Below are 25440 nucleotides of genomic sequence, written 5' to 3'. Positions count from 1 at the left end.
CTGCAAAATCACGACTCAAGGTTATATGTAAGTTTAACAAACATCAACATTAAAGTAAAATTAAACTCTTTCCAACACTAAAACAATTCAAGGCAAGCATCCCGAAAGGATAAAAGGTAATTAAAAGCAGTTCCACAAACGTTGCTGTGAGTTTTCTGGGCTTTATGGTCATGTTCCAGAAGCATTCTCTCCTGGCATTTTGCCTACATCTATGGCAAGCATCCTCAGAGTTTGTGAGGTCTGTTGGAAAACTAGGCAAGTGTGGTTTATATATCTGTGGAATGATGTCCAGGGTGTGAGAAAGAACTCTTGTCTGCCTGAGGCAAGTGTAAATGGTGCAATGGCCAGGTTGATTAGCATTTAATAGCCTTGCAGCTTCAAAGTCTGGCTTCTTCCTTACTGGGGGAATTCCAGACATGAAACAATCAGGGCCAGCTAACACCTCCCAACAAAGGATTCCCCCAGACAGCAAGAAGCCAGACTTTGAAGCTGCAAGGCCAATCAATGCCAATCAAGCTGGCCAATTGCAACATTCAAACTTGCCTCAAGCAAACAAGTGTTCTTTCTCCAACCCTGGACATTATTCCACAGATATATAAACCCCAGTTGCCTAGTTTCCAACAGAGCTCACAATCTCTGAGGATCCCTGCCATAGATGTGGGCGAAACGTCAGGAGAGAATGCTTCTGGAACATGGCCATACAACACAAAAAACTCCCAGCAACCCAGTGATTCTGGCCATGAAAGCCTTCAACAACACAGTTCCACAGAAGCAACCAAAAGAGACATCATAGTGGAGTCAATGCTTGACTGTGGCTCTGGAGACGGGGCTTCTAATTCATGCTTGAAGGGAAACAACAACAACAGCAGCAATATCAACCCTTTATTGAACAATATTCTAGAAGACTACCTGATTAAAAAATGTATTTTCCTGCCAAAGGAGAGGAAGATTGGGGGGGGGGGGGGTGATGAGGGAAGAGAAAGGATCTATGTTAATTGCTGCAATAACTTGTTTCGTGCGTATGTCTATGTTTTATGTTTTTATAGTTTTAATGGTTTAATCTAGTTATATTTTTGATTTAGATATGTGATAATTTTTACACATAGGTGAGGCACTGAATTTTGCCATTTTTTATGCTGTAAACCACTTTGAGCCCTCCCAGGGGTGAGAAAAGCGGTACAGAAATGCAAGTAGTAGTAGTAGTAGTAGTAATAATAATAATAATAATAATAATAATAATAATAATAATACATCTAGGAAGAGGGGCTTCTGGGATTCAGGGGAGCCATTGAAAAGGCCCCGTCTTGCTCCAGAAACAGTTATACTTCTCTGCCATTAAAAGGATCCCTTTGGTTCTAGTGCTATAACATAAGCTTTATTTGTGGCAAATGATGCCGGAGGTGGTCTACAGCAGAGAAGTATGCCAGTCCTTGCATAGCCAATAAGTTCCACTCAAACAAAGAGGAGCCCTTTGGCAAGGTGGGTCCAAGGGAAGACTGGTTCCCAAGGCTTTATCTAATGCAGAACCAAACAAAGAGGGTCAAAGTGCAGCTGACTCACCTCCTCTCTAATCACAATGGGAACTCATGCACACAGGTCAGCAACAGAGGCATTTGTTGCCCTGACTCTTCTCATTCCTCCTCTCTTTTCCCAGCCTCAAACTGCAAAGCAAATGCAGAAAGGTCACTGATGCAAGTCAACCCTTCCATGCCAATGGGTAGCTGTGAATTAATACGGCCATTGTGCAATTGTCCCAGAGTAAAACCTCACACATAAAGGTCACTGACGACAACAGAGTTCCGGTCATTGTCTTAACTAGAACAGAGACATCGCCTCCTGTATCTTTAAAGAACAGGACAGTCTAGAAAGGGACAACCTAACTGATATCTCACTAAAGGATCCATAGAGTAAAACTGCACTCATCGCAAAGCAACTCTCGAGCTGCGCCACCTTGTGCTGAAGGATGATGTTGTGTAGCCAAGTACATCCCCGTGAATGTGGCTGCTGCTTGCACATTCCCAGTTGGTAGTGAATAAGCACTGTATCAGAAAGTGTAACTGGATGTGCAATGTTTTTGTGTGTTTTCCAGGCCGTATGGCCATGTTCCTGAAGTATTCTCTCCTGACGTTACACCCACATCTTATACCTCACAACCTCTGAGGATGCCTGCCATAGATGTGGGCGAAACGTCAGGAGTGAATGCTTCTGGAACATGGCCATACAGCCCGGAAAACACACAGCAATCTTGTGATTCCGGCCATAAAAGCCTTCAACGACACATTGGATGTGCAATGCTTGACTAGATGACAATGCTACGCCATAGCTCACACATAAAGAGAGTTCACAATGCATGTGCTGAGCATGACATCACATCAGCACCACTCCTGGCTGCAACACTACGGCCAGATATATAGACAGGAACCTTAACTCCTTATTAGGAGAATATTAGGGCCTATTGCACACTGTTTCTGCCCCAAACCTTTTCTAGACAATAGCCCACAGCTAGAAGATGATATTTTTCTTGGGCTAGAACTTCCATTGGTGATGCTAACTGGAAGATTCTTTGATATCTAGCTATCTATCTATCATCTATCTTCTATCCTTATATACAGATAATAAAAGTGAAAAATCTGTATGTGTGTATGTGGCACAAGTGTCTGCTCACACAGACAGCCTCTTGCCTCCACAAACAGACTATAGTTCCCAATGCTATGGAGCCACCAAGTCATTTCCTCACCTGACTTTACAGGTTATAGTGAGTGCCATGAACGTGCAGCCCAAACCCTGCCTGTGTCCTCCACAAACACCATTGTGTCCCCCGCGCAAGTGAAAGCTTTCATGCGGGGACAATCTCATCCTAGACGTTCTGTTTTCTCCTCCAGAATGGACATCCCAAGGTTCCTTACTTTGCATGACCCCGCCCACCACCTCTACCTTAACTCTTTCCTACCCTTTCCTATGGCACACAGTTAACAGAGGAATTGATCAGCAACTGAATATATTAGAGACGTTTGGGGAAAATTCACACCATGATTTACAAGAGTTGTACTTTGCCTACATCCAGAGAGTACTGTTAACCCAACCAACAATACATCTGGACCACACTGGCCATGGATGATGGGACTTGCAGTACCTTCACTGATACTGTGACCCCTACCAACAATAGACTGGGACCAAATTTGGCACAGAGAAGCCCCATGACCAAGTGAACATACTGCAGGGGGTAGTGGGAATGGACCTTGATTTTGGGAGCTATAGTTCACCTCCATCCAGAGAAACAATGACCCCCCATCAACAAGGGATCAGGACCAAACTTGGCACAGAGAATCCCCATAACCAACTGAACATACTGGAGGGGGTAGTGGAATTGACATTGATTTTGGAAGTTAGAGTTCACCTACATCCAGAAAGCTCTGAACCCAGCTGACATCTGATCTTGACCAAACTTGGTACAAAGACCCAACATGGCCAACTGTGAATACTGGCAGGGTGTGGAGGTGATTGCTCTGGGAATCTGGGAGTTGTAGTTCACTATTATCCAGACGGCACGAAGCCAGCCAGTACTGAACCACACTTCAGTAATATTACCTAACAACCCAAAACAAAAAAAAAATATCTTCTTCTAATGAAGTGATTCTCAGATGTTTTTGCCTTCAACTCTCAGAAATCCTAAAACCTGGTAAACTGGCTGGAATTTCTGGAACTTGTAGGTCAAAACACCTGGGGGCACACAGGTTGACAACCACTGTTCTAACAACCCGGGCACCGCCGGGTCCCCCAAGCTAGTCTATATATATAAAAGAGTGATGGCATCACGGCAATTCACAAAACAATAAAAGTACAGGCCCCCCAACCTCGAAATTTGACAACACAACCCATCATCCACGCCTCAAGGTTGATACAACAAAAAGAAAAGAAAAATAAAGTCCTAATTACAGGGAGAGGAATAACAGTTTTTATCCAATTGCTGCCAGTTTGAAGGCAAAGCTCCGCCCACTTAGTCTCCTAGCAACCTACTCAGCCCAGGGGACAGGCACAGTTAGGCCTCACTTAGGCCTCTTCCACAGATTATCAGATTTTAACTGGATTATATGGCAGTGTAGACTCAAGGCCCTTCCACACAGCTATATAACCCATTTAGAATCTTATATTATCTGCTTTGAACTGGATTATCTTGACTCCACACTGCCATATAATCCACTTCAGTGTGCATACTAAACATAAAGACAACCATACAACAGACATTCAATACCACCACTACCTCAACAATTTCTCACCAACACCACCAGACAATGCCACAGCAACGCGTGGCCGGGCACAGCTAGTGAGATATAAAAAAAAAAGTCATGTTACTTTTCAAGGTGGTTGATGATGACTATTGATGACCCTATCCCTCTAGAACAGTGGTTCTCAACCTTCCTAATGCCACGGCCCCTTAATACAGTTCCTCGTGTTGCGGTGACCCCCAACCATAACATTATTTTCATTGCTACTTCATAACTGTCATGTTGCTACTGTTATGAATCGTAATGTAAATATCTGATATGCAGGATGTATTTTCATTCACTGGACCAAATTTGGCACAAATATCGGATACGCCCAAATTTAAATACTGGTGGGGTTGGGGGTGGATTGATTTTGTCATCTGGGAGTTGTAGTTGCTGGGATTTATAGTTCATCTACAATCAAAAGAGTATTCCGAATCCCCACCAACAATGGAATTGAATCAAACTGGGCACACAGAACTCCCATGGCCAACAGAAAATACTAGAAAGATTTGGTGAGCTAAACTTGGCATGAATACTCAATATGCCCAAATTTGAACAATTCTGGAGTTTGGGGGAAATAGACCTTGACATTTGGGAGTTGTAGTTGCTGGGATTTATAGTTCACCTACAATCAAAGAGCATCCTGAACTCCACCAACGATGGACTTCAACCAATCTTGACACACATAACTCCCACGACCCCTCTAACACCCCCCCTACAACCGCCAGATTGAGAACAAAACAAAAAACCACCAGATGCATCTATACCAGGTATGGTCAAACTTGTGCCCTCCAGGTGTTTTGGACTTCAGCCAAATTCCTAACAGCCAATAGGCTGTTAGGAATTTGGCTGAAGTCCAAAACACCTGGAGGGCACAAGTTTGACCATGCCTGCTCTAGTAGAACTGGAAGAGACATGTATTTTACTAGTAGCCCATGTTTTATTTTTATGGATGAGGCACACTAACCATTCCTTTGAAAATGTCATACTTTGGAGCAGAGGAACTGATGTGCCTCCTTCAAAGTACTTTGCATCTCCAAGAACTCTGCCAGCTTGCAAGCCTCGCTGAGGCTCAGCCAACGGAAAGCTTTGTGCTCCGAAGAGAGCTTGATCTCGGCGTTGCTGTCCTTCATCTCAGCCAGCCAATAGACCACGGTCTTGGGTTTGCCATTGGCAGTGTAGTTCAGCTCTTTCCTAAACCCTTCCAAGATGGTGAACTGGGAGGCGTCTAGCCCAGACTCTTCCTTTGTCTCCCGAAGGGCCGTCTGCAGGTCATCTTCCCCAGGATCAACGTGGCCTGATGGACAGAGATGAGAAGTCAGGAACAGACTCATGCAGCTAGAAAGGAACCCCAAAGGACATCCAGTCCAGCCCCATTCTGCCAGGCAGGAAAGCACAATCAAATAATTCCTGGCAACTTTACTTAAAATAAATATATATGAGCCAGGAAGAGTGGGATCTCAATAACTGTGGATGGAGAATGCTATTACTATTAGATATATACATTTCTACTTTGTATTAGGCAACCACTTAAAATCTAAGAAATTTCGAATTATGGATAGGTTAGTTTCAACTGATAAGATTGGGATATGTAGTTGAAGGCTTTCATGGCCAGAATCACTGGGTTGCTGTGAGTTTTCCAGGCTGTGTGGCCATGTTCCAGAAGCATTCCCTCCTGATGTTTTGCCCACATATACGTCAGGCACCCTCAGAGATGGTGAGGTCTATTGGAAACTAGGCAAGTGGGGTTTATATATCTGTGGAATGATGTCCAGAGCGGGAGAAAAAACTCTTGTCTGATTGAGACAAGTGTGAATGTTGCAACTGGCCAGCTTGATTAGCATTGAATGGCCTTTCAGCTGTAAAGTCTGGCTCCTTCCTGCCTGGGGTGTTAGCTGGCCCTGATTGTTTTTGTCTGGAATTCCACACAATAGGGGGATCTCTCTTACATCAGTCAAAGGCAGTGAAATCCAAAGGAACTCCTTTGGTAAAAACCAAAAAATACACACCTTTGGGAGGGGTCCAGTGGTGGCTTCCATAGGAGGTCTGCAGGAGGAGGAACTCAATGGCGGAAGCAGAAGAGAGCTCCTGAAGCTTCCTGAAGATGATCAAGCCACACGCTCTTACACTCATGCTGGTCCTGTTCAGAATAAATAGGAGAGCAGATACTAAGAATGCATTTACACCAGGCATGGGCCAACTTGGGCCCTCCTGCCAGGTGTTTTGGCTATTGGCTGTTAGGAATTGTGGAAGTTGAAGCTGTGCCCGACCGCAGATTGCTGTGGCGAAGTCTGGTGGCATGGAAAATAAAGTATTGAGGAATTGATGGTACCGGTAGTTAGTATATGTTATTTCTTAAAGCTCGTGGATATACAATATTTCTCGTTGTTCCTTTTTTTGTCTGTTGGAGGCAAGTATGAATGCTGCAATTAGCCAGAATGATTAGCATGTAATGGCCTTTCAGCTTCAAAGACTGGCTGCTTCCTCCCAGGGGGAATGTTTTGTTGGGAGGTGTTAGTTGGCCCTGATTGTTTCTGTCTAGAATTCCCGTTTTCAGAGTGTTGTTCTTTATTCATAGTCCTGATTTTAGATATTATATTTTTCTGTTTTATTATACAACAGTAATTTTAATATATTATATTTAATATATTATATTTATAATCTTAAATTATTTGCTTTGAACTGGATTATATGAGGCCCCTTCCACACAGTTTTATAAAATCCACACTGAACTGGATTATATGGCAGTGTGGACTCAAGATAATCCAGTTCAAAGCAGATACCGTGGATTATCTGCCTTGGCATTCTGGGTTATATAGCTGTGTGGAAGGGCCTTGAGTCTACACTGCCATGTATTTTATAGGCAGTGTGGAAGAGGCCTAATTGAACCCTGCCTTTCTCCCGGGCACCATTGTGGCTGAGGAGGTTGCTATGACACGAAGTGGGGGAGCCTAAAAGGGGCAGGACCTACCCTTCTGACTGGCAGCCAGAGGGAGAACAGCTCTTCCTCATCCTTCTCTTCTCCCCCCCCCCCCCACTTTGTGTTTTCAGCGGGGTTTTTTTTTAATTTTGACTTTAATTTTGTAGGTTTATTTGATTGAAAGACATAGATTGGATGGTGTGATTTGGTTCAGTGGGTTTGTTATTGAAAACACACATTATGTTTTTATATATATAGATGTATGTATGGATGTATGTATATATGTATGTGTGTTATATGATAACATAACTTGTAGCTCTCCAAGTATCTTCAGTCCAAGCTACCAATCTGTCAGGACCCAGGCTGCAGGGCACCAATAACCTTACACAGAGGCCAGAATCTATCTAATATCTTTATTAAAGAAATATATAAAATCAATAAAAACAAGTGAAGAATATAGTTCAGAAGCAGACCTTTCAGATAAGGTCAAATATAGTCAAGAAATGTATTGTCCAATATAAGATATTAGAGTTCAAAGTTTTAATCCACTTGACCGAAACACACACTTTGCCAAGCAATAGTGTGGGGAAATAACAGAGTCTTTAAAGTCCAATGAAGCTTGACAACAAGGCTGAATAAACTTGATTCTCGACTAGATCCTTGACTGGAGGCAAGATGAACATGAAGCATGAAACATAGTCCGTGGTAAAAACATGAGACAAAGGCAAGGCTTGAAACTTGATCCGGGAAGCAAGGAACTGGGATTACGAAGTCCACACACGATCTCTCTCCTCAAGCTGATCAATTGACTCCGCAAAGTCTCCCTTGCGCGAAACACCTATATTGGGTCTCGTTTTCCCGCCAACAGAATTCTTTCCCTAGAGAACGAGAAGCGAAACCCAACTCTGTCCAGATGCATGACTCCTTAGAATTTCCCAAGGGAAGCAGGCCTAATCAGCCATTTGTTTGGCAGCGATTCTCAGGCTTCTGCGATTAGCCTCCCTGACTCCCCTATCTTTGGTATAATTGTCCCTCCGGGAAAACGGGGGGAGTTCTGTCCAAGGCTTGTTTGGCTAGATTCTTGTGGGCAAATATCAACATCCTGCAGGTGAAGAGGCTCCGGCTCTGGCCGAACCGGCGAAAATCCCATGTTTTCCTCTTCGTCTGCCACAATAGTACTAGGAACAGGACTACAAGGCCCATGAGTCATCACACAATCATAGAATTGTATAGGTGGGAGCTACACTTTTAGATTGTTTTAAATGGACATTATAAATACAGTAGACGTTCAGTTTACCTGGTAGATACTGGATAAATGTAGTTTCTAGTTGCTTGAGCGTTACTTATAAACTTAGGCATTATACTATACCCCCGTATACATCCTACCATAAACTCTGTATTCTTGATGTTACTGTATTTCTTTGCTTCTAAGGGTCTTTTCACACAGCTATTTAACCCAGAATATCAATGCGAATAATCCATAATATCTGTTTTGAACTAGATTGTCTGAGCCCACACGGCCATATAATCCAGTTCAATGTAGATTTTATACAGCTGTGTGGAAGAGGCTTCTGATGCCATTGACTGTAAGATGCACACTGATTTCATTACCATGAACAGGAAAAAAGCTTTATTTAGATATGAGAATAAGCAATTGTGATTCTAAGGCCCCTTCTATACTTCCAAATAAAATCCAGATTATCTGCTTAGAACTGGATTATATGGCAGTGTAGACTCGTATAATCCAGTTCAAAGCAGATTATGTGGATTTCCTGCTTTGATAATCTGGATTATATGGCAGTGTAGAAGGGGCCACTGACATATCATATTTTTAGAGATGGTGGAGAAAGTACATCCTAGACTTGATAAAATATAGTAATATTAAAAAATGCACAATTAAAAGCAAATACACTTATAGTAGAGTCTCACTTATCCAACATTCACTTATCCAACGTTCTGGATTATCCAACGCATTTTTAGTCAATATTTTCAATATATCGTGATTTTTGGGTGCTAAATTCATAAATACAGTAATTACTACGTAGCATTACTGCATATTGAACTACTTTTTCTGTCAAATTTGTTGTATAACATGATGTTTTGGTGCTTAATTTGTAAAATCATAACCTAATTTGATGTTTAATAGGCTTCTCCTTAATCTCCCCTTATAATCCAACATATTCGCTTATCCAACATTCTGCCGGCCCGTTTATATTGGATAAGTGAGACTCTACTGTATTTAGTTTTTAATTAAATAGTTCCTTAAGGGTATAAATATAACAAAAATAATAGAAATACATACAATAAATAAAAGTTCAGTTATTACACATTATTAAATCTTGAGACTTTTAAGAAAAATCATTTACCTCACCCAATCGGGCTATTTCTTCCTTGAAGACTAAGCAGAAAGACCTGATCAGAGCCTGGCTGCAATAGAGCCTCCTGGTTGGTCCTCGCGCTTGTCAATCGTCGTGGCAAACCGTTCGCCCAATCGGAAAAAGAGCTACGTGATTACTCCTAGCAACACTTACCCGCCTTTGACGTGACCAAACAGCGAGGGCGGAGCGGTGTATTAAGGACGGAGCTTTGATTGGAGTTCAAACTAGGATTGATAGGTCGATGCACCAATTAGAGGGAAAATCCGAGCCTCTTTCTTCATTGGATGAGAAATCCAGCTAAATTTGAGGGACGGAAGAAGCGTCTTCCTGCCTGGAATAAAAGGGCGGGATTGGGATTCTACGTCCGCTTTTCTGATTGGTCGGATAAAGCCCCGCTCCTTTCGCTTGCTGGATTCCCATTGGATGTTAGCGGCGCGGCGTGCGGGCGCGAGGCTTTGAACGCTACGCTTGGCGGCGTTGCCAGGGAAACGCGCGGCCTAGGCGGCGCCGCCGTCGCTCGAGTTCGCCTCAGTCTTGCTTGCGGCCTTTCCTCATGTTTCTTTCGATTTACAACTAATCCCTGATTTCCATGCTATTTCTTTTTATTTACAACAAGACTACGCCTCTGCCCTCCTGTCGCCATGGTGACAAGCGATTTATGAAGGAAAGGAGGAAGAGGTAACGCCAAATCGCCCTGGAGGCTTTTAAATCTATAGCACTAATTTTATAATTACGTTACTAAGTATTTGTTTTATTATACCTTCCCTCTGTCTCACTGTGTATACATGTATTTTATATATATACATACAGAGGGAAATGTATGATATGATGTATAATCAATATATATCTATCTATCTATATGTATGTATATTATTATTATTATTTACATATCTATGCACATAGAGAGGGAAATAGTATAATTTAATGTATAATTAATGCATACACAGACATATATAGTATATGTATATATATACATATATAGTATAAAATAATGTATAATATATACTGTGTGTATTTGACATAGAGAAGGAAATACAGTAGAGTCTCACTTATCCAACATTCGCTTATCCAACGTTCTGGATTATCCAATGCATTTTTGTAGTCAATGTTTTCAATACATCGTGATATTTTGGTGCTAAATTCGTAAATACAGTAATTACTACATAGAATTACTGCATATTGAACTACTTTTTCTGTCAAATTTGTTGTATAACATGATGTTTTGGTGCTTAATTTGTAAAATCATAACCTAATTTGATGTTTAATAGGCCTTTCCTTAACTCCTCCTTATTATCCAACATATTCGCTTATCCAATGTTCTGCCGGCCCGTTTATGTTGGATAAGTGAGACTCTACTGTAGTATGATATATAATGTATTTATATATATATATATATATATATATATATATATAGTATTTACATACATATGTACATACAAAGGGAAATAGTATAATATAATATAATATATAATTAATGCAGACATATATGTATATATATATAATCTATTATTTACTCCATATACATATAGAGGGGAAAATAGAATGATATAATGTATTATTTACATACATAATCACATAGAGAGGGAAATACGGTTAGGAGCAAGGTGAGAAACTGCAAGTCACTTCTGGAGTGAGAGAATTGGCCGTCTGCAAAGACATTGCTCAGGGGACACCCATATGTTTTGATGTTTTTACCATACTTGTGAGAGGCTTCTCTCATGTCCCCACATGGAGCTGGAGCAGATAGAGGGAGCTCATCCGCGCTCTCCCTAGGTTGAATTTGAACCGGCAACCTTCAGGTCAGCAACCCAACCTTCAAGCCATCAGTCCTGCCAGCACAAGGATTTAATCCACTGCACCACTGAGGGCTCCATGAGGAATAGTATGATACAATGTATATTTGATACATACATTTATATAATTTATATATATGCACATAGAGAGGGAAATGGTATGATATAATGTATAAGTAATGCATACATATACATTTATATATGCCGGTATAATGTATATATATGCACAAGAATGGAGCCCCCGGTGATGCAGTGAGTTAAACCGCTGAGCTGCTGAACTTGCTGACCAAAAGGTCGGGGAGGGGGTGAGCTCCCACTGTTAGCCCCAGCTTCTGCCAACCTAGCAGTTCGAAAACATGCAAATAGGTACCGCTCCGGTGGGAAGGTAACGGCACTCCATGCAGTCACACCGGCCACATGACCTTGGACGTGTCTACGGACAATGGTGGCTCTTCGGCTTAGAAATGGAGATGAGCACCATCCCCCAGAATTGGACTTAATGTCAGGGGAAATTCTTTAGCTTTACTATGCCCAATAGAGAGGGAAATAGTATAATATAATGTATAATAATAATAATTAATATTATTATTATGTTTATTTATATCCCGCTTTTTCACTCCACAAGGAGACTCAAAGCAGCTTGCACTAAAAAGCATTTCAATGCAACTTAAAATATATACAAGTATTAAAACAGATACATATACAAATATATATATATACACACACACAAATATATATATAGATACGCACACAAATATATATATAAAATGTAAAAGTAATTATATAAATTAGTGTATAATATTATAGTATATTTTGACTTAAGTAATCATATCATAATATAAAAATAAAAAAAATAAAAATTATAGTTTGCATATAAATACATATACATACATCCAGAGTAAAGGAATAATAACATATAAGTCTCTACAATGCAATGTGTGTGTGTGTGTGTGTGTGTGTGTGTTTGGTTAGTTGAACTTATCAAGTGCCATGTACATTGTCGGCGATATATAAATATGTAATAATACCAACCATAAGAACAATACATTTGCACTCTCAATGATTCACATGTATTTTAGGACACTCTCAAATTGTTGTACCAAATTCCTATTTAGAAGCTGTGTCACAAAAGATAATGTACTCAGCTCTCACTTCAAAATCCTTTTAAATAATCCAGTTAAAAGTGTGAGGTGGCATTAGCCTTATAATGGAAAAGCTGCTCTTGAAATGCTGGAAGCATCAAGAAAGTAAAGAAGAAGCCTTCAGAGAGAACAGTTGAGGTGCAAACTAATACATCTAGAGGCAGGCAAGACTGAAGTAAACAAACATGTAATGCACTTGTTTAATATGAATGTATGTGTGCCTACTTTGTTTTAAGGACCAGAAAGACATCTCTGCTTCCATGTCCTTCCAGAAAAAGTTCTAGATAATCCTATCATTACAGCAGTGCTTGTTGATTGTCTCAAGTACACAAATTTGTGTTTTTGTTAGATCTTAAAACACTGATTAATATCTTTATTGACTGCATTCATATGTTTGATGTTTTAATCCAGGCAGGATTAAGGTGTTACCTGACAAAGCTTCTCAAGGAGGCTTTTCAGAGAGGAAACTCTTTTGGTCTGTTGCAGGAAAATAACCAGTCTTGAGGCACCAGAGATGCTACATGACAACATCATAGTTGATGCCACAACAAACGTGTTGGTCTCTAAGTGCCACAAGGTTGTTTGGTTTCGCCTGCAGAGAGGAATCCAAAACTCAGGTGACACCTCTGATAAAATTGCTTCTTCAGTCTATTTGACTTCATACAAATGGGTTCTGTAAGAGATCTTTATATAAGTAAGAAAAAGCCAGTCATTAAACTTTAATGTCAGGAATTTGGGTTTGGCTAGGAGTTTGGGAGCAAGCACTGATCTATTAGCCAGGACTCTTCTTCAAGCAGGGAGAGTACATTGCACAGCCTGCTCATTTTTGCGTGATTCCTCCACCTCAGCAGTTCTCAAAGCCCTGCTGTTGTAGTGATTGCAAGATGTGGAAGGAGGTCATTTAGAGGGTGAAGAAGTATCTGATTTCAGCTATGGGGAAAGGGCTACAGTGAAAGAGTGTCCTCCTTTTCCTTGGAAGCCAAGAGCCGCCAATTCTTTCATATCTGAATTATCCCCTCCTTCCTTGTCAGAAAGCATTGGCAATGTTTCCCTCTTAGGACTTGATAGGTGAAAAGAATTGCCACTGCCCCCCACCCAAAAGCAGGTGACATGCATGCAGGCCAGACCTATGAATGTGTATGTCAGTAACATGATGTTTCCCAGGGTATTTCATGGATTTAAATTGTGAATTTGAGTTTTCTAGCTCCAAGTCATTTGTTGCCTTTATTGGATTCAGTCCAGACACTGGGTTGCGGTTTGGCCTGTGTCTTAAGGTCTAAAATGAAGCTTGTCACCCTAGATTCTAAGGTGAAGTTTTGCTGCTGCAAAGCACATAAGCTTTTTATTTTTCTTAAAGTGGGTAGTTCTGCACTGCTAATTGGATTGGCACAGACATAAATCCCAGCTCACGTTTACGGACTGACTTCCTTGTGTTTTATTTTACTATTGTTATGTTATTCTGTTGGGCTGGACTCTTCTAAACAGAGATTACCATGGGGATTACAATGATTACTTAGGAAGAGATTACCTCACTGTTTTCCTATCGTTTTACTGGGCCTTTTTCTTTCCATCATATAGTGATACCTGAGGACCAGTGGAGTCATTACAGTGGCAGGCTAGAAGTAGAGAGATGCTCCTGAAGATTCCCAATCCACCATGAAGCAGGGATTTGGACTAGATTGACCCTTTTGGTCCCTTTCAGCTCTCAAGATCCTATGTATATTGGCTGACTTCCATCCAGGCATTTTATCTTATTTTACTCACAAGACTTTTCTGAAGCTGACATGGGTGGTAGGAACTATGGATGCCATTCCAAGCTCTTGGGAGGAAAGAGAGGATAAAAATGTAATAAGTAAGTGCTGATTCCATTTTTGCCTTTGCCTATCATGTTTCACTTGCAGAATCTTTGCTGCACAGACATTTAACACTAGAGATATTGTTCATGTGTCAACATTTTAGAACAGATGCAAGCAAAGCTAATTACACTGATGGGGATGTTATAATGTTTGTAGATGATGTATTATCTAGACAAGACCCTGCTGCGGTGAAAGTTGCCTCTGTCTGAGTATGCACTTTTCATACAGTTGGAAATGAAGAGGGCTTCAGAAGTGTTTCTCATACTCCTAAATGGTTTGGTGTTTGAAGTTCAATGAGAGTATGGGATCCCTCAAATGATCTCCCTTTTACTTCTTGAGAGGGTCCTTGGCTTTTGGTTATCCACTTTCCTTGAAATGGCAAGGGAGGTTGCAACAAATGAATTAACCATCCTGGTTTTCTTTTACTACTTTCATGTAATGTTTTTAATTTTTTGGGATGCAAATTAAGTTCTGAGCTCTTCCACCTTGACTAAATTTTCTTTCAAGGCAGAGCAAAATGCTTTTTGAATCTCTTGAGCAGAGTTTTGCTATTAAGCCTCTCAAGTGTATTTACTGCGGCAATATGCTCTCAGCATGCTAAAAGAGCTAATTCTCTGTGCTGAAGAATCCATTAGACTTTACAAGATATCAGGAAAGAGCCACACTGAAACTTTCAAGCGACAATGTGTTTCTTCTCATAAGTGGTCTGAAAGCAGGATGCACACAGAAAGAGGATGGAAGTGGAGGAGGGGATTAAGTCAGCAGAAGCTGATGCTGCTTCTCTCTCTCTGAAACCAGGTCTGTGATAGTTAGGATGAAGGAAGGGCCTAAGCATCATGGAGCCATGCCTGATCCTCTTCCTTTTTCTCCGAGGCTTGGGCTATGGCAGTTGGGATGGGAGGGGGCTTTCTTTTCTTCCTGAGGATGAGGGAGCTGTGTTGCCTGTTCTTCTTTCTCTCTGAACCCACTGCAGGTGCAGTTGGACCTTTCATCTGCTTTTTGGACATGGAGCTGTGCCTTCATCTCCTTTCCTGGGCTGGGGCTGTGGCAGTTGGAATGGAGGGGGCGCCTTTTTAGGGTCTTGGTAGTGAATGGTGTGTTTTGCCATACAGTCTCGGTGTTGTATCCTGCTTTTCACTGTAGGTAAAGCAAATGAAATGCAATACTCAATGAAATGTAACATGTCCCCTGTACTTTCTTGGTTGTTCACTTGCTGGACCTGCCAGAGGCTTAATTCCCGGTGCCATAGCTCAGAGGACATTTTAGGGCTTTGGAATGTCCCTCTCCCAGCTCAAGCTGAAGCAGGAAGTTCTTGGTGAAGTCTAACCAGCCCCCTCTGCTTTAACTTGAAAGGAAGAAGCTGGTTGCCATGTAACAGAAACCACTAACACAGCAACCAAAACACAGGGAATGAAGTTGTACCTATGTATATGATAACACATTTCCTTTATATAGAAACACATTTGCATTTCTGGGGGCATCGCTTACCAGAAAGAATCAAACACAACTTTTAAATAATCATCACCCAGAATAACGGATTTATTTTATGCATGCACCATGAAAATGAGACGTTTTCATACCCTGCAACAGCTGTTGTCTCAAAGCAGTTGTTGTATCAGTTGTTGTGCAGAAGGTTTTCCAGTGAGATCATCAGCTAAAATTATGTTGAAAGAGTGATTCGAAAATGGATAAAGATTTACAAAGAAAATGGTTAATATTGTCCAGAAAGTGGATAAATTGACTACCTTTTTTGAGTTGAAGGTAGTAAAGGCAAATGTTTATCTGTAAAATTCTAGCTACAGCCAGAGAATGAACCATAATAAATGTTTCTCCTTTTTTAAAAAAGTATTTTCCATCTGCCTTTACAATTTACAGCACTTGCGTTGAATGAAAAGACTTGAAAGTATAAACTAGTGTGTGTTGAATTGAGCATGTAACTGAAAAACTAGATGATTTGAACCAGCAGGACCAGCCAGCCATTCAATTAGACTTTTTTATTCTACTCTGTGATCTCTTAGTTCATGCATGCACATGCAAATGCAACAGCTGCTGCTGTTCGAGACGAAGTTTAAATATGAGTGACAAATTCCTCCCAGATCCCCAGCCGTTCTGCCATCATACCTTATGAACCCATTTCTTGGGAATCCTGCTTTGCTTCAGGACTCTTTATCTGGAGGAACTGATACTCTTTAGTGAAAGTATGAAACTTTTGCAGATTTGAACACTGAGTCTCTGTTTTGTATAACTATTGATATCATTGTCTCATTGATATATTATCAAACTATGTGGCTTTAACACATATTGAAATAAGCAAATTGTTAGTGCCTCCTATGTGTACCAGCAGGTGGCAAAGGAGGCAGCAATGTGGGCCTTGAAGGGGAAAACCCTGCTGTACTTTCCTTGTATTTGGGAGGAAAAGTTCATAGAATCATAGAGATGGAAGGGGACCCCAAGGATCATTTAGTGCAATCTCCTGCCATGCAGAAATGCACAACTACAGCCCCCCTGAAAAATGCCTATATTTCTACTATACTTCTGTTGATGCAGCCCAGAACTGTACTGGGGTCTTTTTGAAGAGGGTGACCCTGCTGATCCCTCACATGCTTTACCTTAAGGATCACTGAAGTCTATGTATTTAAAAGAAGTAATATCATGCTCCAGATTCCAGCAGCTTACCTTATCTATTAATACATGCAACCACGCCTTTGTATTTCCCATTGTGGTGCAATCTATCTATTTCACAGCCTCTGATCATAGCTATAGAGAGCTTTGGGGGGCTGTGACTAGCCTGAAAGAGGCAGATCTAAATTTAGGCCTGTTGCTTTCTCTAGCTAGCTGGTGTGGTGTGTGTCTGCAGCTTGAGCCACTTGTTACATAGACTTTACAAGTGGAAGAAGGTGGGAGATACCAGTAAGTGAGTGCATTTTAAGTACATACTATCTGCATTACTTTGTTGTTTGCTGTGATTTTTTAGTCTCCCTTGGTTGATTGACTATTTTTCTGACATGCACATTTTTTTGTGAATGACAATTTAAGCAATGAAATTGCAGGCTCTTCCTGGTTGGATAAACAAAGACCAACTTCTTCTTTTCTGTGAAATGGGTGAAGTGCTACCTGTTCTCCCTTCTTTAAGAATATTGGTTTAACAGGTGGCTTGCGGGTTGTGGGGACCTATTCCTTTTACCTGGGTGATCTACAAGCATGATTTTGAAGGCATATATATTTATGGTGTCGGAAATGTAATGGGATGCGCACCACTGCAAACACTGACATAGCCATCGTCCACACAAGTCACTTCTCTTTTCTCGGTATTCTTTTATATCACAAAGTCCAAATAAAACAATATTGTACCAGCTATGCCCATGAGCTACTAAGCTCCTGGGAGACTCATTGCTTAACCTTTTCAATGGCTAGATGAAAACAGTGACAATCTAAATCAGGCATGAGCAAACTTTAGCAATTGTTTGGACTTCAACTCCCACAATTCCTAACAGCTGGTACACTGCTAGGGATTCTGGGAGTTGAAGTCCAAAACACCTGGAGGACTGAAGTTTGCCTATGCTTGGTCTGCCCGAGCTGTAGCGCAAGCTGGTGAGCAGCCAGCTGCAGCCAGCTGCGACCAATCACACTGACCAAGAGGTCATGAGTTCGAGGCTAGCTCAGAGTCTGTGTTTGTCTTTGTCTTTGTTCTATGTCAAGGCATTGAATGTTTGCCTTATATGTGTAATGTGAGTCCCCTTCGGGGTGAGAAGAGTGGAATATAAATACTGTAAATAAATAAATAAACCAATTTAACTACAGCTTTAATGTATTTATTAAGATTTCTGTATATCAAAACTCAAAACAGTAATCAGAAAACCATGCTGATACAATTTAAAAAGAACAACTTCAGAACTATTAAAATCTAACAATAAAAAGCAGAAAATCAGAAATATGAATCCAAACAAATAGAAACAGAGCCAGCAATTCTAAGTGTGTTAAATTTTCAGAAGAAACAGTGTAATGCAGTTGTCAGAAGGGTTGCCCATGTTAGCCTATGAAGGAAAAGAAAATGAAACAAAATGTCTTGTGACACATTGATCTGTTTCTACTGTATTGGATACATAAGATGTTTTCCAAATTTAGCAAAATATGTAGAAATAGTTGTAGTAAAAAGAGAGCGTGCTGTAACCTGTGAAGTCAAAGGGAAGTAATAACGGATCCAGAAAGTTTCAGCTTCAAATTCCCTCCAGCTTTTGCTCACTGAAAAGTATCTGAAAGCTCTTGTTCTTCTAGGAGGAGTAACTGCCTCAAAGGCATGGTTGAGTAGGGATTTGAACCTCAACTTCTTTAAGTCCCTGGTTCTGTACAGGAACAATCATATTAAAGTGTGCTTAATAGTATCTTCCTTACTCATTGATATTTATTCCCACTGTATAAGATTATGACCAGAGTCATGCTGTGGTGTCTTATTTTCAGTATTTAATATATTGTTTCATGGGGTAGTAATGAAGAGTCCAAGCCACTTGGAATATTATCCTGGAATTCTGGAGCCCTTTGAGCTATTTACAGGCATAGCTTTGGGCAGAGTGGGTGCGGACTGCATAGTAGGAATTATCCTGGATGGGGCTTGGTCTTTTAAGCACTGCTCCTAGAATACCTTCAACGAATAAGCCTGTTAGCAGTATGAAATGGAAGTTCAGTGGCAGCAGTGCTTGACGGAGTATATGCATTGTGAAAAATATGCTTTTTAACAAAGTTTTCCCTCTTTTGTCTTATTTATTTGTCTATCAGACTTTGAGTTGAAGATGGCCTCATGTTTGTACGAATGCCTGTGTGAGGCAGAACTTGAAAAATATTACCCCCATTTTACTGCCCTTGGTTATCAGAGGATCGATGAACTTGCCAAGGTCTCCATGAAAGATTATGCCAAACTGGGGGTACACAACATGAAGGACCGCAAGCGTCTTTTCCAGCTCATTCGAATCATCAGAATGTTGCAGGCAGAAGAAGCAACAGCAGGGAGAAAGCAGACGGGTTTCCAGGCCGGTGCTGTCCGCCTTCAGCCACAAGTGTCTAGGTCTGGCCCCCGGAGACAACTCCACTTTGATTCCCTGCCAGACGAAGGAGATGGAAGGAAAGATCTTGAACCTGGACCGTGTGCATTATCTAGTTGCTTTGGGAGTGAAGATAAAGAGGATTTAGCTGCTGTGTTGAGCAGTCATCAAGCTGAGTACAAAAGACCCAGGAAAGAGTCTTCAATGTGGACAGAATACAAAGTGGGTGTTCCAGTTATCAGCTCATCGAGTGATATTGCCCCTCTTTCAGGGGAGATTGAAGCCCCCTTTGTCCAAAGAATAGCTCATGTTTCTGGTTATAATTACGGAGTGCCACATTCTTGTACCAGGTAACAACAATGTCTTTGAAATCCTTTGCATACAAAGAACATTAGTGATGTAATTCTCTCCCACATGTACATAGAAAATGGGTCAAATTTAACAAATACTTTATTTTAAAAATCTGAAACCAGAGATAATTTCACATGCATTTGCTTTGTATGGTTTAATTTGTGGAGTAACAGTTTTCTAACTGCATGTTGATGTCCCTTGTTCTGCAGATCTGTTTCTTCCGAGAAAGAGGCTCCGTGGACTGAAACAGACAAGATCCGTGTTTGTGTGCGAAAGCGTCCCCTTGGCTTGAGAGAGGAGCGGCGTGGAGAAGTGAACATCATCACAGTGGAAGACAAGGACACACTCCTGCTCCATGAGAAAAAGGAGGCGGTGGACCTCACCCAGTACATTTTGCAGGTTGCAATTTTTTCTGTCCTTTTAATCTTTTATTAAAAGTTTTCAAGTGAAAGGATCAAAATGATCTATTGTTCATCAAACAAGGATTTAAAAAACCTTTTTCCAGTACAGAAATGGAAGTCCTGTCTTTTTAAATCAGTGCTTAATTTGACTAGTTTCAAAGTAACCACTTGCATGCTCAGGTTATGTAAAAGAATACATAAACCTGAACATACAAAACCAGAAGAGTTCAAGCAAACCCCTATTCAAAATATTTAGCAAAGTGCCAACACTGTTGAATATTCTATGCCATTTTGTAGTGAGGAAGTGTTTTACAAGTGGAAGCTTCTTTTTGAATGTGGCTAACAGACAGTGGCTATTTTGGGTTTTGTTTTTGCGTGGGGTTGGGGGTTTGCTTGTTTGTTTAGGCCTTGTAGAAGATGCAGAGCAAAGGAACTTCTTCCCAAGTGGTTAGTGGATATTCAGGCTCAGAGACAGAATATGCCCATATAAATTCAGATAAAACAGAAAGTCCAAATCTTCTCAGAAGCTAAAAGGGAGCCAGTACAGTTCCATTGACATAAACATCATGCATTCTCACCATCCGACTCCACAAAATTTAACAGCTAATGTGTACTGCAGTTTCTGAACACTCCCCCACCTCCCGAAACATGGTAACTACACTAGACCCAAGGTTTTGTGATTGCACAAACATAGATGGAAATGATGATGGCTGTGTCCTTGTGCTCCTGGAAAGGATGCATCATCTTGTGGTAATGATAAAATATGTCTTCCCTCTGCTACTTGAGAGCTACACAAGCAAGACAAATTGTCAATTGATTGAGTTGCAGTCTATGGGTCTTCTTTTCTGATTGCTAGCTGGCTTCCCCCTTCTGCTCCCTGCTGCCCACCCAGTCAATACTGAAGGCAGCCTCGGAGGGCACCAGTCTATGCATCTTCAGCTGTTCTATTCAAATCAGAGCAGAACAACGGGAAACCAGTCTTGGGAATCCCCCTTTTACCAGCTTCCCCAGTCCTGGAGGGCAAGAGTCTCACAGTCAGTTGGTACACAAGCTCCACCTTAATGATCACTTGTACTCACATGCAATATCCTCTCTGCACTTCCTCCTCATTTTCCCTTCCTTCTTGAGTGAATGGTTTTTGGGCTAGTAGTTTTGCACCTTTCCTTTCCATTCCCAAGTCGTCTTCGCTGCCATAGAAGAATTCCTTAGTCTAATTGACAGTAGCTGGAATACAGCTGGTCTACAGAGCAGCCACACACACACACACCCTAGTCCAGGGTCTGAGCCCAACTGTTCAGAACATGAAATAGAATTGCAGTAGTCGGTTATCTACCAGATTATAAAACATCTTCCATTCCTTTCCCATCTTGATTATCAGTGGTCCATCTGACCAGGGAAAAGTCACTGATTCATCTAGATAAGAGGAATAATAAGTGGTGCTTTTGTCAAACTAGGACCTCTTGAAAATAAGGAGTTTCACCCTAAGTGCAGATTCTCTGTAAGTATCTCCAGTCTTCCTAGTTGTCGGTTGGCCCTTTATAGGCAAGTCATAGATAATCTTTACAAAAGACACAGGAGGGTTTCAGATGCTGCTAATGTGATTTCAACTTACATAAGCCCTCTAATGTCCATCCTACAAATCCCAACTTGTTTTCAGCTTTGACCACTTCAGCTATTTGAATATTTTTAGAAATGGCAGATTCTAGGATGGCAGATTCTAGGATTCTAAACCTGTCTAGAAGCAGGATGCTAAGACTACTGCTGGCATATTTGATTTTAGTGTTGCTTATTCTCTAGTTATTGTTAGTGTTCCTTGTTTAGATACTTATTGAGTACACTTTGTGATTCTAATCCAGTTGCAAGAATAAATCCGCACGATGATCAGTTGTTTCAAGGGAAGTCTCAAATTTAAATCCAGGGTCCATGCATAAACTTCTAGCTTTTTAGATAAAAAAACAAAGCTGCACTGCCTCATGATCTAATGGTAGGAGAAATACCCATATATTTGTGCCAACCAAAATGCCACAAAAGCGTACAAGCTTTCTAGAAATAGTCTTGAGCTTTTCATCTGGCTCAGGAACACTGAAGTCAAGAAATGCAGGAAGGAACAGAAACATCCAAACCTGAGAAGTTTTGCAGTTCAAACTTAAGATACAAAGTACAAGTTGTTGCTGAATTGCTTGGGCTCTCTTTCCCTCTCATGTTCATTTCAGTGGAGGTTTATCCAATTTCTAGTTTGCTATTGGACCTTCTGGTTTTTCTAAGGTAAAACTATGTGGTGTCTTTTCTCTTAGGATTTCATATGTCAAAAATAATTGACTGTACTAAATTGCATTTGAACAGTGATCTCCCAGAGCATTCCTGTAGCCTTTGCGTTGCAGGAAGTTTGCGCCATTAGGCCCATTTCCCAGCACAGTCCTTTTCTGTAATTGCAATGAAGAAGAGCTGCTAGGCATCCTGAACACTACAATAAGGAACAGTTACAGATCAGAAGGGTTTAGATGACAAAGATCTGAAATCATAAAAAACTGCATCCCAAAATGGTCTGGCTTCTTTTGATCCCAACATTTGGGATTGATCAAACCTGTCCTAGGCCAGATTTCATGCTATAGCGTCATGCTGCACAAATTCATTACATCATTGTCCACCAGCTCATTTAAGGGTCTTTGGCATGAACCTACATCTTAATTTTAGCTTCATTCCATGCTTTATTTCCAGTGACATCCGTGGAGGACTGAAAATGAAATGAGCGAGAGCTCTCACTCGCCTTTATTTGTTGAAATCTATTGGTTTGCTGCCCCTGGGGAAGGTTGTATGTTGGCTGCATTAGGCCTGAATTTGTTATGTGACCTAGCGCTGTACGATCTATATTTTGCTGCCAGTGCAGCTGAAGAGTGAATTCCCTCTTTTCCCAACTATCCCTTTTCCTTTTTCCAGCATGCGTTTTACTTTGACGAAGTCTTCGGGGAGGCCTGTTCCAATCAGGATGTGTACTTGAAGACTGCTCACCCCCTCGTCCAGCACATTTTCAACGGGTAGGGCATCACTGCATGATGCATTGGCTGGAAACCCTTTTAACATTTGCACTGTTCATGCACTTCTTCACTCTGCTCACCCTTCTTCCTTGTGAACTTTTCTCAAAGCCCATTCCACATTTTTCTTGGCAGGTCGGTTATTTTATGAGTGTTATGTTTTAAAACAGATAATAATGTATGTTTTATCCTATATTTTTAATGGGTAAAGGTTTTCAAAGATACTTCTCTCTGTTCTGTTGCAGCGGCAATGCCACTTGCTTTGCATACGGGCAGACGGGGGCTGGCAAAACCTACACAATGATTGGCACTCACCAAAACCCAGGACTCTATGCCCTGGCAGCTAAAGATATCTTTAGGCAATTGGAAAAATCACACACCAGGAAAGACCTTCATGTCTGGATCAGCTTTTACGAGATCTACTGCGGGCAGCTTTATGACCTGCTCAATGGAAGGAAAAGGTACTTAAATCTGAGAACATGTCTTTTGAAACAAAGACTGTAAATCAAATCGAGTTGATCAGAGCGAAAGCTTCTTGGCATCAGAAAATGATAACATTTTTGAAGAAGTATGCAATGTTTTGGTGTGCTAACTCAGTTTTCTGTCTAGAATATATTTATTAAAGTTCATGTAGCAGCCTGTGAACCAGGCATGTTGAAGTCCAAAACACCTGGAGGAAAGGCCGAAGTTTGCCCATGCTTGCTGTAAATAATGTTTAAATTATTCCAAATTATGTAGAAGAACTACACAAACTATTTGTCTCTCCTCTCTTGTTGCTTGCTATTTGTCCTAGCATTTTGGTTTTGACCAACCTCCCTGGGAATAATGATAGACCAAGTTCATTTGGAAGGCATTAGATTGGGAAAGGCCAATGGATATAATGGGAAGGAAATAGTTGATAGTTAGGTAATGTGAACGTAGTATCAGTTTTAATTTACAGCAGAAAAGAATGAGTATTAAATACAGAAAGCTATAACTGCATGCACCAACAGCTTCAGGGAATCCAGTATAATCTGAAAGACTACATATACAGCAAAGAGAAGGTGAAGGGATTTTCTAGGAAGGGGACAATATTGTTATGATTACTGCATTAAATCCAGTACCTTTCAATTAAAATTTGAAGAACAGCACAAGGAAAGATGTTATTTAATCTTATTTTCCCAAGATAGCTCATAACATATACAAGAAAGCAAACTTTTAAACAATGACAAGACATGAAGTGAACTATTTAGTTAACATCACTAATTTATAAAATACAATTTATACAATCATGGTGTTGGAATGAACTACATGGGCTGCCCTTCATAAATGCACATCTAAATGCTGTCTAATAGAAAGCATCAGTTTTAACTTTGTGTTCATATGCATACATAATTTAATGATCAACTAGAAACGATCTTCAAATGCTTTTTTGTTGCTCTATGGTTCCTCTTAAAATATTTTCCTGTGCAGTCTCTTCTGTCATTATCTTGGGAGCAACTATATAGGAAAACCAAGGTATTTGGACTTGTTTGGGTAGGGTATATCCTTTGAAGAGTCCTGGGCAGAATGCACACTTGCCAACCCCAATCTATAGAGATAATGCGTAGGTCAGTGGGAAAGGAACGTGGTCTTCTCTCTTCTCTTAAAAGTAGTTGTAGGCATAGCTTATAATACTCTTGGTATGAAATTATAAATTACTTTCTTGGCTGGTGAAAAGCATGATGTGTAAGGGACAACACATTCTCCAAGATGTCATGAGTAGATGTCTACAATAGATGCCTGTTGCTGTGCATCCAGGTACACGAGCAGCGCAAGTGTTTTTCCGCTGTTTCGAAGGCAGATTTGCCTGCCTTCCTTGAGGAGAAAGGCAGAATATGAAATAAATCCTGGGCAAAGTGTAACTGCTAGTATAGTACAACAACAGGATTTTGGGCCATTACTCATTTAATATAATTCAACAAAAATCCATCCCATTTTTCTTATGATTCTTTTAGCCAGCACACAGATTTTTTTTTAAGTGCTCCAAACTAGGTACAGTAGAGTCTCACTAATCCAAGCCTCACTTATCCAAGCCTCTGGATAATCCAAGCCATTTTTGTAGTCAATGTTTTCAATATATTGTGATATTTTGGTGCTAAATTCGTAAATACAGTAATTACAACATAACATTACTGCGTATTGAACTACTTTTTCTGTCAAATTTGTTGTATAACATGAAGTTTTGGTGCATAATTTGTAAAATCATAACCTAATTTGATGTTTAATAGGCTTTTCCTTAATC

General features: G+C 40.6%; 3 protein-coding genes across 6 annotated transcripts in view; 1 reads left to right on the top strand and 2 right to left on the bottom strand.

Annotated features, from left to right (window-relative positions):
• spata31f1 (SPATA31 subfamily F member 1) overlaps positions 1–5093 on the bottom strand; it is a 41074-nt gene extending 35981 nt beyond the window's left edge. The window contains exon 1 of the mRNA XM_062972606.1: positions 1561–5093. The gene's annotated coding sequence lies outside the window, so the exon portion shown is untranslated. The remainder of the gene's footprint in view (positions 1–1560) is intronic.
• Positions 5094–5188: 95 nt separating this feature from the next.
• nudt2 (nudix hydrolase 2) lies at positions 5189–9693 on the bottom strand. Its single transcript, XM_003226376.4, has 3 exons — positions 9555–9693; positions 6278–6408; positions 5189–5565 (listed from the first exon to the last, which is right to left on the bottom strand). Exons 2-3 carry the CDS (start codon positions 6399–6401, stop codon positions 5252–5254), a joined length of 438 nt encoding a protein of 145 aa, XP_003226424.1. The 5' UTR covers positions 6402–6408; positions 9555–9693; the 3' UTR covers positions 5189–5251.
• A 228-nt stretch (positions 9694–9921) lies between these two features.
• The window catches only part of kif24 (kinesin family member 24), a 33242-nt gene continuing 17723 nt past the window's right edge, over positions 9922–25440 (top strand). The window contains exons 1-7 of one of the 4 annotated variants that reach the window (XM_008119167.3): positions 9923–10244; positions 12988–13118; positions 14080–14353; positions 19131–19743; positions 19954–20143; positions 23083–23180; positions 23423–23638. In XM_008119167.3, the coding sequence (XP_008117374.1) occupies positions 14302–14353; positions 19131–19743; positions 19954–20143; positions 23083–23180; positions 23423–23638 (1169 nt within the window). In that variant the 5' untranslated portion in view covers positions 9923–10244; positions 12988–13118; positions 14080–14301. Of the gene's footprint in view, positions 10245–12987; positions 13119–14079; positions 14354–17092; positions 17268–19130; positions 19744–19953; positions 20144–23082; positions 23181–23422; positions 23639–25440 lie in introns of those variants that run through there. The other 3 variants (XM_008119169.3, XM_008119170.3, XM_003226375.4) reach the window with 3 other exon arrangements.

This window comes from Anolis carolinensis, chromosome 2, assembly GCF_035594765.1.
Source record: "Anolis carolinensis isolate JA03-04 chromosome 2, rAnoCar3.1.pri, whole genome shotgun sequence".
In the NCBI taxonomy this organism is placed as follows: Eukaryota; Metazoa; Chordata; class Lepidosauria; order Squamata; family Dactyloidae; genus Anolis; species Anolis carolinensis.
The sequence above is the reverse complement of the archived record's forward strand: the minus strand, read 5'-3'. Positions and strand labels throughout refer to the sequence as shown.

Coding starts and splice junctions, on each gene's coding strand:
- nudt2 (XM_003226376.4), bottom strand. CDS start 6,401: ATGAGTGTAAGAGCGTGTGGCTTGATCATCTTCAGGAAGCTTCAGGAG. Junction 5,566..6,277: donor CCACTGGACCCCTCCCAAAG/GTGTGTATTTTT, acceptor TCTGTCCATCAG/GCCACGTTGATCCTGGGGAA.